The 15650-nt window shown below is 36.4% G+C and overlaps 1 protein-coding gene across 1 annotated transcript in view; it reads left to right on the top strand.

The window, feature by feature from the left end:
- The window catches only part of LOC124612261 (peptidoglycan-recognition protein SD-like), a 168993-nt gene extending 156222 nt beyond the window's left edge, over positions 1–12771 (top strand). Inside the window, exon 5 of the mRNA XM_047140355.1 lies at positions 12392–12771. Coding sequence (XP_046996311.1) covers positions 12392–12600 — 209 coding nt within the window. The 3' untranslated portion in view covers positions 12601–12771. The remainder of the gene's footprint in view (positions 1–12391) is intronic.
- The last annotated feature ends 2879 nt before the right edge of the window (positions 12772–15650 follow it).

The raw sequence follows: 15650 nt of genomic DNA, 5'->3' as shown, positions 1-15650 counted from the left end.
ACAAAAATAGTGTGCTATCTAATACTCAACATGGCTTTAGAAGCAAGAAATCAACGGAGACAGCAATCTATGAATGCATATCTACTGTATTAAAAACAATAGATGAAAAAAAAAACAACAGGTATATTTTTGGACCTAACCGAAGCCTTTAATATGGTAAACCACAAAACCCTATTGAAGAAGCTAGAGCACTATGGAATTAGGGGGTTGGCAAATCATTGGATTCGTTCATTTCTCAGCAACTGTAAACAAAAAGTATCCATCAGATATATAGATGATAAAGCACAAATAATCACAGAATATGTATCATCAGAAAGCCCAATCACTTACGGGGTACCGCAAGGGTCGGTAATGGGACCCCTACTTTGCTTGTTATATATTAATGATTTGGATATACATATTGATTCCCGCAAAGTAATACTGTTTGCTGATGACACAACAATACTGGTAAAAGCAGCAAAAAATGAAGATGTACAAGAAGAAGTAAACACAGTTACAAAACATGTAAGTAATTGGACAGCAGATAACCAGTTGATAATAAACTACAACAAAACAATAGCCTTAAATTTCCATAACCACCAAAACACCACATTGATATATCCAGAAATAAAAATCAATCAACACCCTATTGCAAATGATGAGGCTACAAAATTCTCAGCATCTGGATACAAAGAGACTTAAAATGGGACAAACACATAGAACAAATTAATGCCAAGCTGAGCACGGGTTGTTATCTTCTTAGGGTTCTCAAACGATGCATAAATGAACAGGCACTATTGTGTGCCTATTATGCATACTTCAATGACCATCTCAAGTATGGAGTCATATTCTGGGGAAATTCCCCAGCAGCTCAAAGGACTTTCAGAATACAAAAAAGAGCCATTAGGATTATGACGGGGAGTGGTGCTTGACAGTCCTGCAAACCAATATTTAAACCACTAAATATACTACCTCTACCATGTACGTTTATTGTTGACACACTAAAGTACGTCAAAAAGTATATGATTGGAAATGATGATAATACTTTAAAAAACAAAGATATACATGATTATAATACTCGAATAAAATATAACTTGCATGTACCCCCAGCCAGTACCAGTTTGTATCAGAAAGGTACATACTATCTGGGTATTAAACTCTATAATAGAATATCAAATAGTATAAAATGCTTACAAAATATTTGTTGTTGTTGTTGTTGTGGTCTTCAGTCCTGAGACTGGTTTGATGCAGCTCTCCATGCTACTCTATCCTGTGCAAGCTTCTTCATCTCCCAGTACCTACTGCAACCTACATCCTTCTGAATCTGCTTAGTGTATTCATCTCTTGGTCTCCCTCTACGATTTTTACCCTCCACGCTGCCCTCCAATGCTAAATTTGTGATCCCTTGATGCCTCAAAACATGTCCTACCAAACGATCCCTCCTTCTAGTCAAGTTGTGCCACAAACTTCTCTTCTCCCCAATCCTATTCAATACCTCCTCATTAGTTACGTGATCTACCCACCTTACCTTCAGCATTCTTCTGTAGCACCACATTTCGAAAGCTTCTATTCTCTTCTTGTCCAAACTGGTTATCGTCCATGTTTCACTTCCATACATGGCTACACTCCATACAAATACTTTCAGAAATGACTTCCTGACACTTGAATTTCTACTCGATGTTAACAAATTTCTCTTCTTCAGAAACGATTTCCTTGCCATTGCCAGTCTACATTTTATATCCTCTCTACTTCGACCATCATCAGTTATTTTACTCCCTAAATAGCAAAACTCCTTTACTACTTTAAGTGTCTCATTTCCTGATCTAATCCCCTCAGCATCACCCGATTTAATTTGACTACATTCCATTATCCTCGTTTTGCTTTTGTTGATGTTCATCTTATATCCTCCTTTCAAGACACTGTCCATTCCGTTCAACTGCTCTTCCAAGTCCTTTGCTGTCTCTGACAGAATTACAATGTCATCGGCGAACCTCAAAGTTTTTATTTCTTCTCCATGGATTTTAATACCTACTCCGAATTTTTCTTTTGTTTCCTTTACTGCTTGCTCAATATACAGATTGAATAACATTGGGGAGAGGCTACAACCCTGTCTCACTCCTTTCCCAACCACTGCTTCCCTTTCATGCCCCTCGACTCTTATAACTGCCATCTGGTTTCTGTACAAATTGTAAATAGCCTTTCGCTCCCTGTATTTTACCCCTGCCACCTTCAGAATTTGAAAGAGAGTATTCCAGTTAACGTTGTCAAAAGCTTTCTCTAAGTCTACAAATGCTAGAAACGTAGGTTTGTCTTTTCTTAATCTTTCTTCTAAGACAAGTCGTAAGGTTAGTATTGCCTCACGTGTTCCAGCATTTCTACGGAATCCAAACTGATCTTCCCCGAGGTCCGCTTCTACCAGTTTTTCCATTCGTCTGTAAAGAATTCGCATTAGTATTTTGCAGCTGTGACTTATTAAACTGATAGTTCGGTAATTTTCACATCTGTCAACACCTGCTTTCTTTGGGATTGGAATTATTATATTCTTCTTGAAGTCTGTGGGTATTTCGCCTGTCTCATACATCTTGCTCACCAGATGGTAGAGTTTTGTCATGACTGGCTCTCCCAAGGCCATCAGTAGTTCTAATGGAATGTTGTCTACTCCCGGGGCCTTGTTTCGACTCAGGTCTTTCAGTGCTCTGTCAAACTCTTCACGCAGTATCTTATCTCCCATTTCATCTTCATCTACATCCTCTTCCATTTCCATAATATTGTCCTCAAGTACATCGCCCTTGTATAAACCCTCTATATACTCCTTCCACCTTTCTGCCTCCCCTTCTTTGCTTAGAACTGGGTTGCCATCTGAGTTGATATTCATACAAGTGGTTCTCTTCTCTCCAAAGGTCTCTTTAATTTTCCTGTAGGCAGTATCTATCTTACCCCTAGTGAGACAAGCCTCTACATCCTTACATTTGTCCTCTAGCCATCCCTGCTTAGCCATTTTGCACTTCCTGTCGATCTCATTTTTGAGACATTTGTATTCCTTTTTGCCTGCTTCATTTACTGCATTTTTATATTTTCTCCTTTCATTAATTAAATTCAATATTTCTTCTGTTACCCAAGGATTTCTATTAGCCCTCATCTTTTTACCTACTTGATCCTCTGCTGCCTTCACTACTTCATCCCTCAGAGCTACCCATTCTTCTTCTACTGTATTTCTTTCCCCCATTCCTGTCAATTGTTCCCTTATGCTCTCCCTGAAACTCTGTACCACCTCTGGTTCTTTCAGTTTATCCAGGTCCCATCTCCTTAAATTCCCGCCTTTTAGCAGTTTCTTCAGTTTCAATCTGCAGTTCATAACCAATAGATTGTGGTCAGAATCCACATCTGCCCCTGGAAATGTCTTACAATTTAAAACCTGGTTCCTAAATCTCTGTCTTACCATTATGTAATCTATCTGATACCTTTTAGTATCTCCAGGATTCTTCCAGGTATACAACCTTCTTTCATGATTCTTGAACCAAGTGTTAGCTACGATTAAGTTATGCTCTGTGCAAAACTCTACAAGGCGGCATCCTCTTTCATTTCTTCCCCCCAATCCATATTCACCTACTATGTTTCCTTCTCTCCCTTTTCCTACTGACGAATTCCAGTCACCCATGACTATTAAATTTTCGTCTCCCTTCACTACCTGAATAATTTCTTTTATCTCGTCATACATATCATCAATTTCTTCATCATCTGCAGAGCTAGTTGGCATATAAACTTGTACTACTGTAGTAGGCATGGGCTTTGTGTCTATCTTGGCCACAATAATGCGTTCACTATGCTGTTTGTAGTAGCTAACCCGCACTCCTATTTTTTTATTCATTATTAAACCTACTCCTGCATTACCCCTATTTGATTTTGTATTTATAACCCTGTAATCACCTGACCAAAAGTCTTGCTCCTCCTGCCACCGAACTTCACTAATTCCCACTATATCTAACTTTAACCTATCCATTTCCGTTTTTAAATTTTCTAACCTACCTGCCCGATTAAGGGATCTGACATTCCACGCTCCGATCCGTAGAATGCCAGTTTTCTTTCTCCTGATAACGACGTCCTCTTGAGTAGTCCCCGCACGGAGATCCGAATGGGGGACTATTTTACCTCCGGAATATTTTACCCAAGAGGACGCCATCATCATTTAATCATACAGTAAAGCTGTACAAAATATTAGTGCTTTTGAAAGATCTGTCAGAGAATATCTACAGTACCACTGTTTCTACTCAGTAAAGGAATACTTGGACCAGAATAACTGTTAAGAACTAAAGCTACTGTAATTTGTAACATTGTATCATTGTAAGAACTGCAACTATTGAAATTGGTAGCATGTTGAAAAATGATTATTTAAATATGTATCATTTTGTACTTAGTAATAAGTCCAATATCATCCTGTACACTGTACTACATGTGATCAAAGGACTCAATAAATAAATAAATAAATAAATAAAAGAATGGAAAAATGTCAGTGCATTTGAAAGAGGAAGGACAAGTCATATTTATCAGCTGCAAAACAGAAATACTTGTTGATGATATTACTTTCTTCCTCAACAGCACTGGCAGTTCAATAGTAAATTTGGAACATCTAACACCTAGAATGAAGTTGTGTAAGAAACAGAAATCACTTTCAAGAGACTTTATTTTCTTGTATTTAATTTTTTCTCTTGTAAAGATTTCAAACAAATAAGAAATGGTTTTTGTGGGCTACAGTTCTTCTAGTTAAAGTATTACTTTTGTATTCCCGTTTTTGTACTATCACAAATAAATTGCAGCAGCTCTGCATTAATGATACTTAAACAAAAACTTTTGTGTCAGTGCAGTACTTTGAAGATTCTTAATAAATTACTTAATTTGTCACATTATTTTTTGCAATGTCAAGGTGGGCGACATAACCCTGTGGTATCAGAATACCATCTCAATTTTTTGGGTGCACAAAAAGAAATACATTGTTTTCTTTATTCTCCTGACAAATACAAGATTTAGCACTAACAACCTTTTCCATTTACACTCTTCAATTGCACATAAATTACCTGATTCTTGACTGATATTTGATTTTGTTATTACAAGCCTACATGAGGAAACATATTGCAAGGATGTTACTTGCAGAATATCTTGTCCACCACTGCACTTGTGCTGCCTTAGTAACCAGTGTTGTGTGTTACTAATAATAAACTTGCTAAACATGTCTGTTTACTTTGTTGAAAGACTATCTCCAAAGAAAGCTGTATTTAATCTTAAAAATGATGTTCTGATTGAGATAACCGAAAACATAATCATATTGAAAATTATTACATTGTAGTTCACATCCCTGTCTACATTTTTATAAGTATTTCGCAAGCCACCATGTCATGCATGGCGGAGGGTACCTTGTGCCACTTATATTCATTTACTCTTCTGTTCCACTCATGAATAGAGCAAAGGGAAAACAACTGTCTATATGCTTCTGTACAGGTCCTAACTTCTCTTATCTTTGTGGTCCATATGCAGAATGTATGTTGGCAGCTGTAGAATTGTTCTGCAGTCAGCATCAGACAGCCCTTCTCTAAATTTTCTTAATGGTGTTCTGTGAAAAGAATGTCACCTTCCTTCCAGGGATACCATTTGGCTTCAAGAAGCATATCTGCAACACTGATGTGTTGATCAAATCTACCAGTAACAAATCTAGCAGCACACTTCAGAATTGCTTCAATGCCTTCCTTCAGTCTGATCTGGCAGTACTCAAGAATGGATCACACTATTTTTCTACACACTTTCCTAAAATTTGCCAAGTACATTGAAGTCAACTATTCAGTTTTCTTACTGCTCTTCTTCCGTGCTCATTCCATTTCATATCACCGTACAACATTATGCTAACATATTTAATCAGTGATACTTTGTCAAGCAGCCCATTCTTAATGCTGTATCTGGTGATTATGGGATTGTTTCTCCTACTCATCTGCATTAACTTACATTCTTCTACGCTTAGAACAAACTGCCGTTCCTCACACAATCTAAAAATTTATACATGAAATGTATTCACAGTTGTGAATATGGACAACCATCAGCTGTACAATGGACTGACAACAGTGAAAATTTTTGCTGGTCTGGAAATCAAACCGGGCTTTCCCACTTATCGAGTGTGGTTGCTTTAGCATTTGGCTACCCAGGCATGACTCACGACTGGCTGGGAAAATAGCAGGAAAGTTAAAGGGGGGAGGCACAGTCATGAGTGATAAAATACCAGTGGTTATAGAGTTCAGAAAAGACCCTTCTTTAGGGTAGCGAGGACGGAAAGAAACCACATTTTAAGAGAAGTTAGGACTGAGACAAACCTTCAGTTTGAGAAAGAAACCAAAAAACATAATTCTAGCTTATTACATCAGCATAAACAGCCACTTGTTAAGAATTTTCAACAGTCAGCAGATATTTTAACTCTGCCCAATTTTAACTCAATGTGAAATGTCAGCTACCTTTTTTACATCAAAATATTTGAGGGCTGAGAAATAAAATTAATGAATTAATTATCTGCATATATGAATTAGAGTCTGCAAACCCAGCTGACATAATCTGCCTCTCTGAACATCTTGTGAGCACTGGTATAGAACTTTTAAGTGTTACAGGGTTTAGGTTAGCATGCCACTTTTGTGGATCAGAAATGGAGAAAGGAGGAGTTGCCACATTCATCAGGAACTGTCATAAATTTAAGAACATAGACATTCATAAATTTTGCCTAGAACAGCATATGGAAGCATGTGCAACAGAAGTAGAATTTCACAAAAAATCCTTCATAATATTAAGTGTATATCGAGCACCTGCAGCTAACTTTAATCTATTCGTAAACCACCTTGAAGCTGTACTGGCCCATTTAACAACCAAAAACAAAGAAATAGTGGTTGCTGGTGATTTCAGTGCAGATTTCCTTAAAGACTCTCCCAATAACAACTTATCTGAGTTAGTAACACTATCATTCAACTTAATTCCCACTGTAAAGTTCCCCACTAGGGTAGCCAATTGCTCACAAACAGCCATTGATAATATCTTATAGAAAATTCCAATGAACAAAATTATATTACAAAACCAATAGTCAATGGCCTCTCAGATCATGACATGCAGTTCCTTCTGTTAAATGTTAACACTGAACAGGATATAAAATCTGTTACATCTGAGCTCAGGAGGGTAATCAATATGGCAAAAATTGATTATTTTAGGACACTATTCAGAGACATTCACTGGACTGATGTTTACAGTGCTCAGGGCATGAATGAAAAATATAACACTTTTGCTAATAAAGTGCTTACCTTATTCGAACACTGTTTTCCCCAAAAACTTACCAACATTAGAGCTAAGTCTTCAAAGAAGCCATGGATTACTCAAGGAATAGAGGTATCTTGTAAAACAAAAAGAAAACTGTATCTGTCAATCCAAAACAGTTCCGATGTTGATGCTATAGCACATTACAAGAAATACTGCAAAATATGAAAGACTGTAATATGGACATCAAAGCACATATATTACAAGGAAAAGATAGTCATATCAGATAGCAAAATAAGGACAATATGGGATATAGTGGAGGAGGAGACCAGTAGAACCAGACATGAAGAGGGACAAATAGCATTAAGAGTGACAGATGTGTTAGCATTGCTGAACTTTTTAACAAACTTTTCATAACTGTTACTGAAAAGATGGAGTTGTCAGGTTCTGTAGATGCTGCTATGGAATACCTCAGACCAGACATTTCAAATAACTTCCATAATATGAATTTGACCCTCACTACCCCAGCAGAAATAATGTCCATCATAAAATCTTTAAAACCAAAAACATCTAGTGGGTATGATGAAATATCAACAAAGCTAATTAAAGAATGTCATTCTGAGTTAAGTAACATATTAAGCTATCTGTGTAACCAGTTGTTTATCGTGGAATATTTCCTGAATGGTTAAAATATGCTGAAGTTAAGCCACTGTTTAAGAAGGGAGATAAAGAAATAGCATCAAATTTCTGTCCAATTTCACTTTTACTTTTGCCTGCATTCTCAAAAAATTTTTGAAAAAGTAATGTACAATCGGATTTATAACCATCTTATCTCAAATAACATACTGTTAAAGTCACAGTTCGGATTTCTAAAGGGTTCTGATATTGAGAAGGCTATCTACACTTACAGTGAAAATGTGCTTAATTCATGAGATAAAAAATTGCAGGCAACTGGTATATTTTGTGATCTGTCAAAGGCATTTGACTGTGTAAATTACAATATCCTTTTAAGTAAATTAGAATATTATTGTGTAACAGGAAATGCTGCAAAATGGTTCAAATCTTATATCTCTGGCAGGAAACAAAGGGTGTTATTAGGAAAGAGACATGTATCAAGCTATCAGGCATCATCCAACTGAGAACTAATTACATGTGGGGTCCCACAAGGTTCCATTTTAGGACCCTTACCTTTTCTTGTGTATATCAATGACCTTTCATCAGTAACATTACCACATTACCAGATGCCAAGTTCATTTTGTTTGCCGATGATACAAACATTGCAATAAATAGCAAATCAAGTGTAGTCTTAGAAAGATCAGCTAGTAAAATATTTGTGGACATTACTCACTGGTTCCTAGCCAATTCCTTGTCACTAAACTTTGAAAAACCACACTACATTCAATTCAGAACTTGTAAGGGGTGTCCCACGAGTATATGCCTAACATATGAGGACAAGCAGATAGAAGAAGTGGACAGTGTTAAGTTCTTGGGACTACAGCTTGATAATAAATTCAACTGGGAAAAGCACACAACAGAATTGCTGAAGCGTCTTAACAAATCTCTATTTGCAATGCGAATGGTGTCAGACATAGGGGATATAAAAATGAAAAAGCTGGCATACTATGCTTACTTTCATTCCATAATGTCATACACGATTATTTTTTGGGGTAATTCATCAAGCCAAGCTAAAGTTTTTTGGGCACAAAAATGTGCGGTAAGTGTTATATGTGGAGTGAATTCAAGAACATCCTGCAGAAGCCTGTTTAGGGAACTAGGGATACTAACTACTGCTTCCCAATATATTTATTCTTTAATGAAATTTGTCATTAAAAATATATCACTTTTTCAAACCAACCGCTCAATTCATGGAATCAATACTAGAAATAAGAATAATCTTCACAAGGATTTAAAGTCACTTAGTCTTGTACAAAAAGGTATGCATTATTCAGGCACACATTTTCAATAACTTGCAGGCAGCCATAAAAAAATTAACAACCAATGAAATTCAGTTTAAGAGACGCCTAAAGGATTTCTTGGTGGCCAACTCCTTCTACTCCATTGATGTATTTCACAATAGAACCAATTGATTTTGTGTGTGTGTAAGTACAATCTAACTTCTGCACCATTTCAGTGCAGTAATGTGTCCATTGTAAATAAGTATTATAGTAGTTGTATCACACGTTTATTACCTTATAAATAAATAAACTTTTTTTTTTTTTTTAAATTCAGTGCATTAGTATTTGTAAAATGATTCTTTCATATAGTGTTCATTAAAAAATGATGATCATTCCACTTGGGACCTGTGGAATGGTACATTAGCTTATTTGTTTGAGTTGTAAATATTTGTCATGTATTGTTGTTTTTCTGACTTGTTCTACATCCTGGAGGATCTCCTCACTACGGATCAATTGGAATGAAAGTAAATATAATCTAATCTAATCCAGACCCAAACTTCTACATGTCATCACCCATGTGTCTGCATCCTGTACTCATACATCCATACGTATATTCCTTTACAGGGAAGACATTTTACTTGAAAGACGCTTGCCCAGTGTTGTCAGAGAAATACAATACTGCACTGCCTGTGTTATTTTGAATTACAAGGCAAGGTTCCTTTGGACATGCATGCAATACCACATCATAGCTCTGAGAATACGCTGAGTGTCATTCCAAATTATGATGCAGAGTTCCTTCAGACATGCATGCATGACCGAAGGAACTTTGCTTTGTAATTTTCTTGTACACCATAGCAACATCAGCAAACGGCCACAGATTGCTGCTCACCCTGTCAGTCACCCTTGAATGGACAGTCTTATTTTCATTAAAATTACAGAACAGTCACATTCTTCAGCACAACAGACTAGCATAATGAACTATGATAAACAAGATTTTGGACTGAAGACCACAACATAATAGGGTTACATTATCACATCACAGCTCCGAAAATAAGATGACTGTAGCAGCATATAAAATATGCACCCAAACAGATTCAAACAAACCTCAGATAACGAAAGGTATCAAAGTATCGTGTAGTAGAAAGGGAGAACTCACCTACCACAATTTTCTGTTATCTGTTTAAGGCATCTGTGCAAATCATAGTATTAATCCTACTGGACAATACAGTTTATGGTTTTCAAGGAACAATGAGTAAGTGGTTCCCTTAGTATTTAACCAATAGGAAGAAAAGAGTCATGTTACATGATTCATGCAGTTTTCTGAGTGGGGACAAATTACCATTGGTATTTCACAGGGTTCAATATTCAGATGTCCTTGTTCTTGCTCTAAGTAAATGACCATCTTACAGTGATAAAGCAGAAATAGTACTCTTATTTTTATCTGATTATTTGACAACTACAATTATGCCTAACAGAGGTACAAAAATGGAAGGAATAACATTCTAAATTACTGATTGGTTCTCAGTAAAAGACCTCACTTAACATAGGAAAAGCAATACTTTCTGTCCTGTACGCAGTAGGACATATCATAATTAATAACAACAGAGCACATTGCAAGGAATATGTTTAACGGAATATTCACAATTCTTGGTGTGCATATTGATCATAATTTGAAATTGCTTCTCAAATATTTGAGTTCAGCAACATTTGCTCTAAGTGTAATTGCTAATTTTCATGATGACTGCAACAGAAAGTTGCCTTAAGTTACATACTTCCATTCATTAATATATTGAATAATTTTCTGGGGCAATGCTACAAATGGACACAAGGAATTAGTTGAATGGAAATATTTAAAGGTAATGTCTTGTGTCCAGCCTCAAACATTGAGTAGGAAAGCATTTAGAGAACAGAGCCTCACAACAAATTTACTCCCTGCTAAAATTTCTTTTAAGAATCACTCACAATATGAAACTAATAGTAGCCCTCATGAACATAATAACAGAAACAATCATGGCCTCCTATTGTCACATGTACTGCAAGTCTGCTTATTGAATGAAAAACCTACTTATGACTTTTTTTTATCTACTTAAAATGTGTGCTTATCACAATTATTCATCCCTATTGTAATTTCTAATCAGTTTGTTGAATCGCTCCACCTTTTGAGTGTCGCCCGAGATCACTAAGTTCCATTTATGGCTATTACTCCTTGTGAATGGGCAACGAGCCATAACTGCATGATGATTTAGTCATTTAATGCTCTCTAGTACCCCAAGTACAAAGCAGAAGATTTCAGATTTCATGGTGATAGCTACACTTCTTAATTTCCTATAGCAACCCTCTAATTACTTCAGCTGCTTCAGTCGTGGACTTAAAAATGATTTTATTATCCATGTATAGAGTCAATGCCTCTGATCATCACCTGATGTAATTTTAGGTCATCTTCAATGTGCAACGTGACAGCTAATATGCTTTGCAAAACAGTACTGCCACTCATTGATTTTTACAGATTCCATAAATTGCCTACAGAATACCCTGGTTGTTTATGGATCAATGTGGTGTAATGGTTAAGATAATGGTGTTACTATCATCTAGAATTAAGTTTTCCTCATTTCCCCACATAACTTAGCAAAAATTATGCCAGAATGGTTCTTTTGAAACTGACAGGGATAATTTACTTTCCACTGGTGTGTAATCCCACCCTGTGCCCCATCTGTCATTATCTCATTACAGCTTACAGAAGTTTCTTTTAGTATGGTTTTTGATACAGTGTACCAAACTGCTATGTAGCCATTATAATATGATACTATGTACACAGTATCAAGAAAATGCACTTTTCCTGATACATTTCCCTTGTAAAAGATGATCAACTACTTAATAAAATGGCTCTGAGCACTATGGGACCTAACTTCTGAGGTCATCAGTCCCCTAGAACTTAGAACTGCTTAAACCTAACTAACCTAAGGACACCACACACATCCATGCCCGAGTCAGGATTCGAACCTGCGACAGTAGCGGTCGCGCGGTTCCGGACTGTAGCACCTAGAACCGCTCCGCCACTCCGGCCAGCAACTACTTAATAAAATAAATAAATAATTGATGCAGAAGTTAATAAATGCAGCATATTTCCTGCATTTTAATATGAATTATTTTAATGTGAAGCATAACCTACTACCTACAGCTTCATTAACTATTATTTTGTAATCAGTAACAATTTGTAACATTAATGTTTTTCTCCATGTGTGCAGGAAATTTTGAGTCTGTTACTCCACCAGAAGAGCAGCTAAATCAGGCAAAATCATTGATACAAGAAGCTCTTTACCAACAAAAGCTTTCACATGATTACAAACTGGTGGCCCACCGACAAGTCGCTCACACAAAGAGTCCTGGATTTGCGTTATTCAGTATTATCAAAACCTGGAAACACTGGGAAAATTGTTACATGGAGAGCTGTTGATGTTGCATTTTAAGATAATGTCTATGGCTAGCATGAATTCATTAATGGATCATTTTAGGCACACAGTTGTGTTTATTAATATTCATTAATTCATTTATTTTATTTATTTATTTATTTACTTATTTCGTAGACAAGTGGTCACTGTCCACAAGTGTCTTTTAAATCATATCTCACATGATTGTTAACTTTTGTTTTCTAATTAAAAGGAAAAAAAGCATGAATTTGTATTTTATGAATCAGTGTTCTGATAGAACTTCCCTCAGAACAACTTTATGATTTTGGTACAGTAATTCTAAATACAGCCAAAACCTGATATAAACTTGGATCTTAAGCAAGACGCACAGGAATTACCTCAAGACAAAATATATGGCCAAGCCTCATAACAGCACCACGTACTGTAATTATTATGGAGCATTAGATGTAAGTATGCCTGTAACCAACTGTCTACCATCATCCACTGTCACCACCAAACTGTGTCTAACCACAAACTCAACTACCTACTGGCAGAACATAGTGCACACGATGACACCAATTACTTCAGCATTTGTTCCCATACCCATGCAATTCAGATCTTCTCAAGCATGATCTCATCTGAAGTGCACAGGTGGGACTGTTCCTCTAGCACATTTTCCATTCCTGCGATCCCCCTGTCCTTCCCCCAGTCCTAAATCCCTAATAGTTGTCATTTTCAGTTGAGCAAATACTTGATAATTATGTGCTCTGTTACATGTGTGTCTGTCACCTATCAGTCGTCTGTAGATGAGAGGCTGCATTTACACATTTCATGTATTAGAATAAAATAATTTATTATTTTATTTGTAATAAAACAGTTGTGAGAGTCTGTGACAGAGAACATATATTGCTGTCAGTCATAATTTTTAACAATATCTTGAGATGTTTGGGTTATAATTCTCATTCTCAAGCACTTTTTCCCTTTTACAAAACTTTATGAAATTTGCTGTGCTTGAGCTATTGCACTGCTCTGAAAACTCCACTGTAATACAAATGCATGCTGCACAAACTCTTGGCATCGTGGAGATTCGATTTTGTAGTGTTTTTGCAGTATTGCAGTCTAAAAAGTCTGTAAATTATTCCATAGAGCTTCAACATTACATGACGTCCGTTTTCTGAACTTCGTGTCAAAATAAATCCCATAAGAGTTGAATGGAATTTAAGTCAGATGACTGACTTGACCAAATCACATTCTTCAGTTCCCTGCATTCCTCTTTTCTATTGACACAATTTAGAAGCATATTTGGCATTATTGCCTTGCTTCAGAACAAACCCACAACCTGTAAGTCTCCTGCCAGATGGAACTGCACTGTTGATCAGTATTCTGTGACATCCTTCCTTCTTTAATATTCAATAAATTCTCACTAGATAACAGACTATCATCCACAAAAGATCCCCACACTACCCCTCCAGCATGTTCGCCATTGGTGATACACAATGACTCTTCATATGTTCTCCACAAATTCAATGAATAAACATACAATGATGGCTTTCAAATACTTTCAACTTAGATTCGTCCGTGAATAACACCTGGGACAACTTTTTATGTTTCTGTGTCCATTGCAATCTTTTTAGCTTATTTTGTTTGGCTACTGCAGACACTTGTAACCCTTGTGCATGGAGATGGTGCGTTGAGACAGAGATTGGAGCTGCTCGCATACTATTTACTTCCTCGTGAATTTCAGATGCAGTACAAGTCCTCTGACATTTACCCTTCCAGATCATGAAACACTTGTATTGACACCAGTTTTCTTGAACCACTGCAATATATACATCACTGTATATTGGACTATGCAAACTTTTGTTACTATAGTTCTACTAAAACAGCCTTCCTGATGCAGAGCCTCAATTGAGCATGTTTTTCAATTCCAGTCTCCTGCTTCCATCGCATTAGGAGGTAATATGGTATGAACCTGATCAGGTAAAAACACACAGTGCTAGGTGCACAGAGTGTATTGTAAACTAATGCACACAATGTACTGCAAACTAATGCAAACTGAATGCTACACAGACAGCTGAAGGAATAAGGCCTATTCGAATGAAACCATCTTAGGTAAAGCCACATTATCATTGCTGCAAATACTCATCGGTGCCCCTCTAAGTGAACAACCATTCAAACACACAACACAGGTGCTTAGCCTTCATATGTTTATAAGTGTTTCATCAGAGCGAGGATACCACAGAAGATTCAAGATGGCATCCCCATTTTAACCACAAACCCATACTTGTGATGGGTGATCAAAGTTTTTGACCTGCATTGTAATTTGGTTATATAAAATAAGTAATCACACACACTTGTAGCAGTAAATATTTTGCTGATGAACATGAAACCACTATATGATTACACTGCATCACATTAATACTAAATAGAGTTAGTACATCTGGTAATGACTGCTACAGTTCCTCTGTTATTCAAACGCATGTTAATGAAAAGTGACAGTGTATTTTATTTTAACACAGGGGAAAAAATTGACAGGAATGAAAAAGATACTAAAGGTATTTATTCAAACTTAAAACTTCCAGTTTCTGTGAACACACACAATGTACTTAAAATGAGTGAAGATTGATAAATATATTAATACCATTAGCTTTAACCAAATTAAATTACATTGATTTTCTTTTTTTTTCTTTAAAAGGAGAAGACAAGTAACTGGAATTAAAACTTCATGTCATGTATATTTTGAGCACCAAATAAAACTAGAAGAAAAATATTGTAAATAACATAACAAAAATCTAAATTCAACACGCGACCTATATTTCCACTGACAAATAAAGCAGAAATACAATAATGACAATATACTTATGGGAAGTTGCTGCCTAAAAAAATGGTAAGTATACAACTGCAATTAAATGGTTCAGCACCAACATTATGCAGTGTGTGTGCACTTGCAAGTGTGTACACACACACACACACACACACACACACACACACACACACACAAACACACACAGACAGAGGGACAGTCGGGCATGTTAACCCGAAGAAAAAGTGAAAAATATTGTGATTACAGTCCTCTGTCACAGAGACACTGAAGTAG

Source organism: Schistocerca americana, chromosome 1 (assembly GCF_021461395.2).
Source record: "Schistocerca americana isolate TAMUIC-IGC-003095 chromosome 1, iqSchAmer2.1, whole genome shotgun sequence".
Lineage (NCBI taxonomy): Eukaryota > Metazoa > Arthropoda > Insecta > Orthoptera > Acrididae > Schistocerca > Schistocerca americana.
The sequence above is the reverse complement of the archived record's forward strand: the minus strand, read 5'-3'. Positions and strand labels throughout refer to the sequence as shown.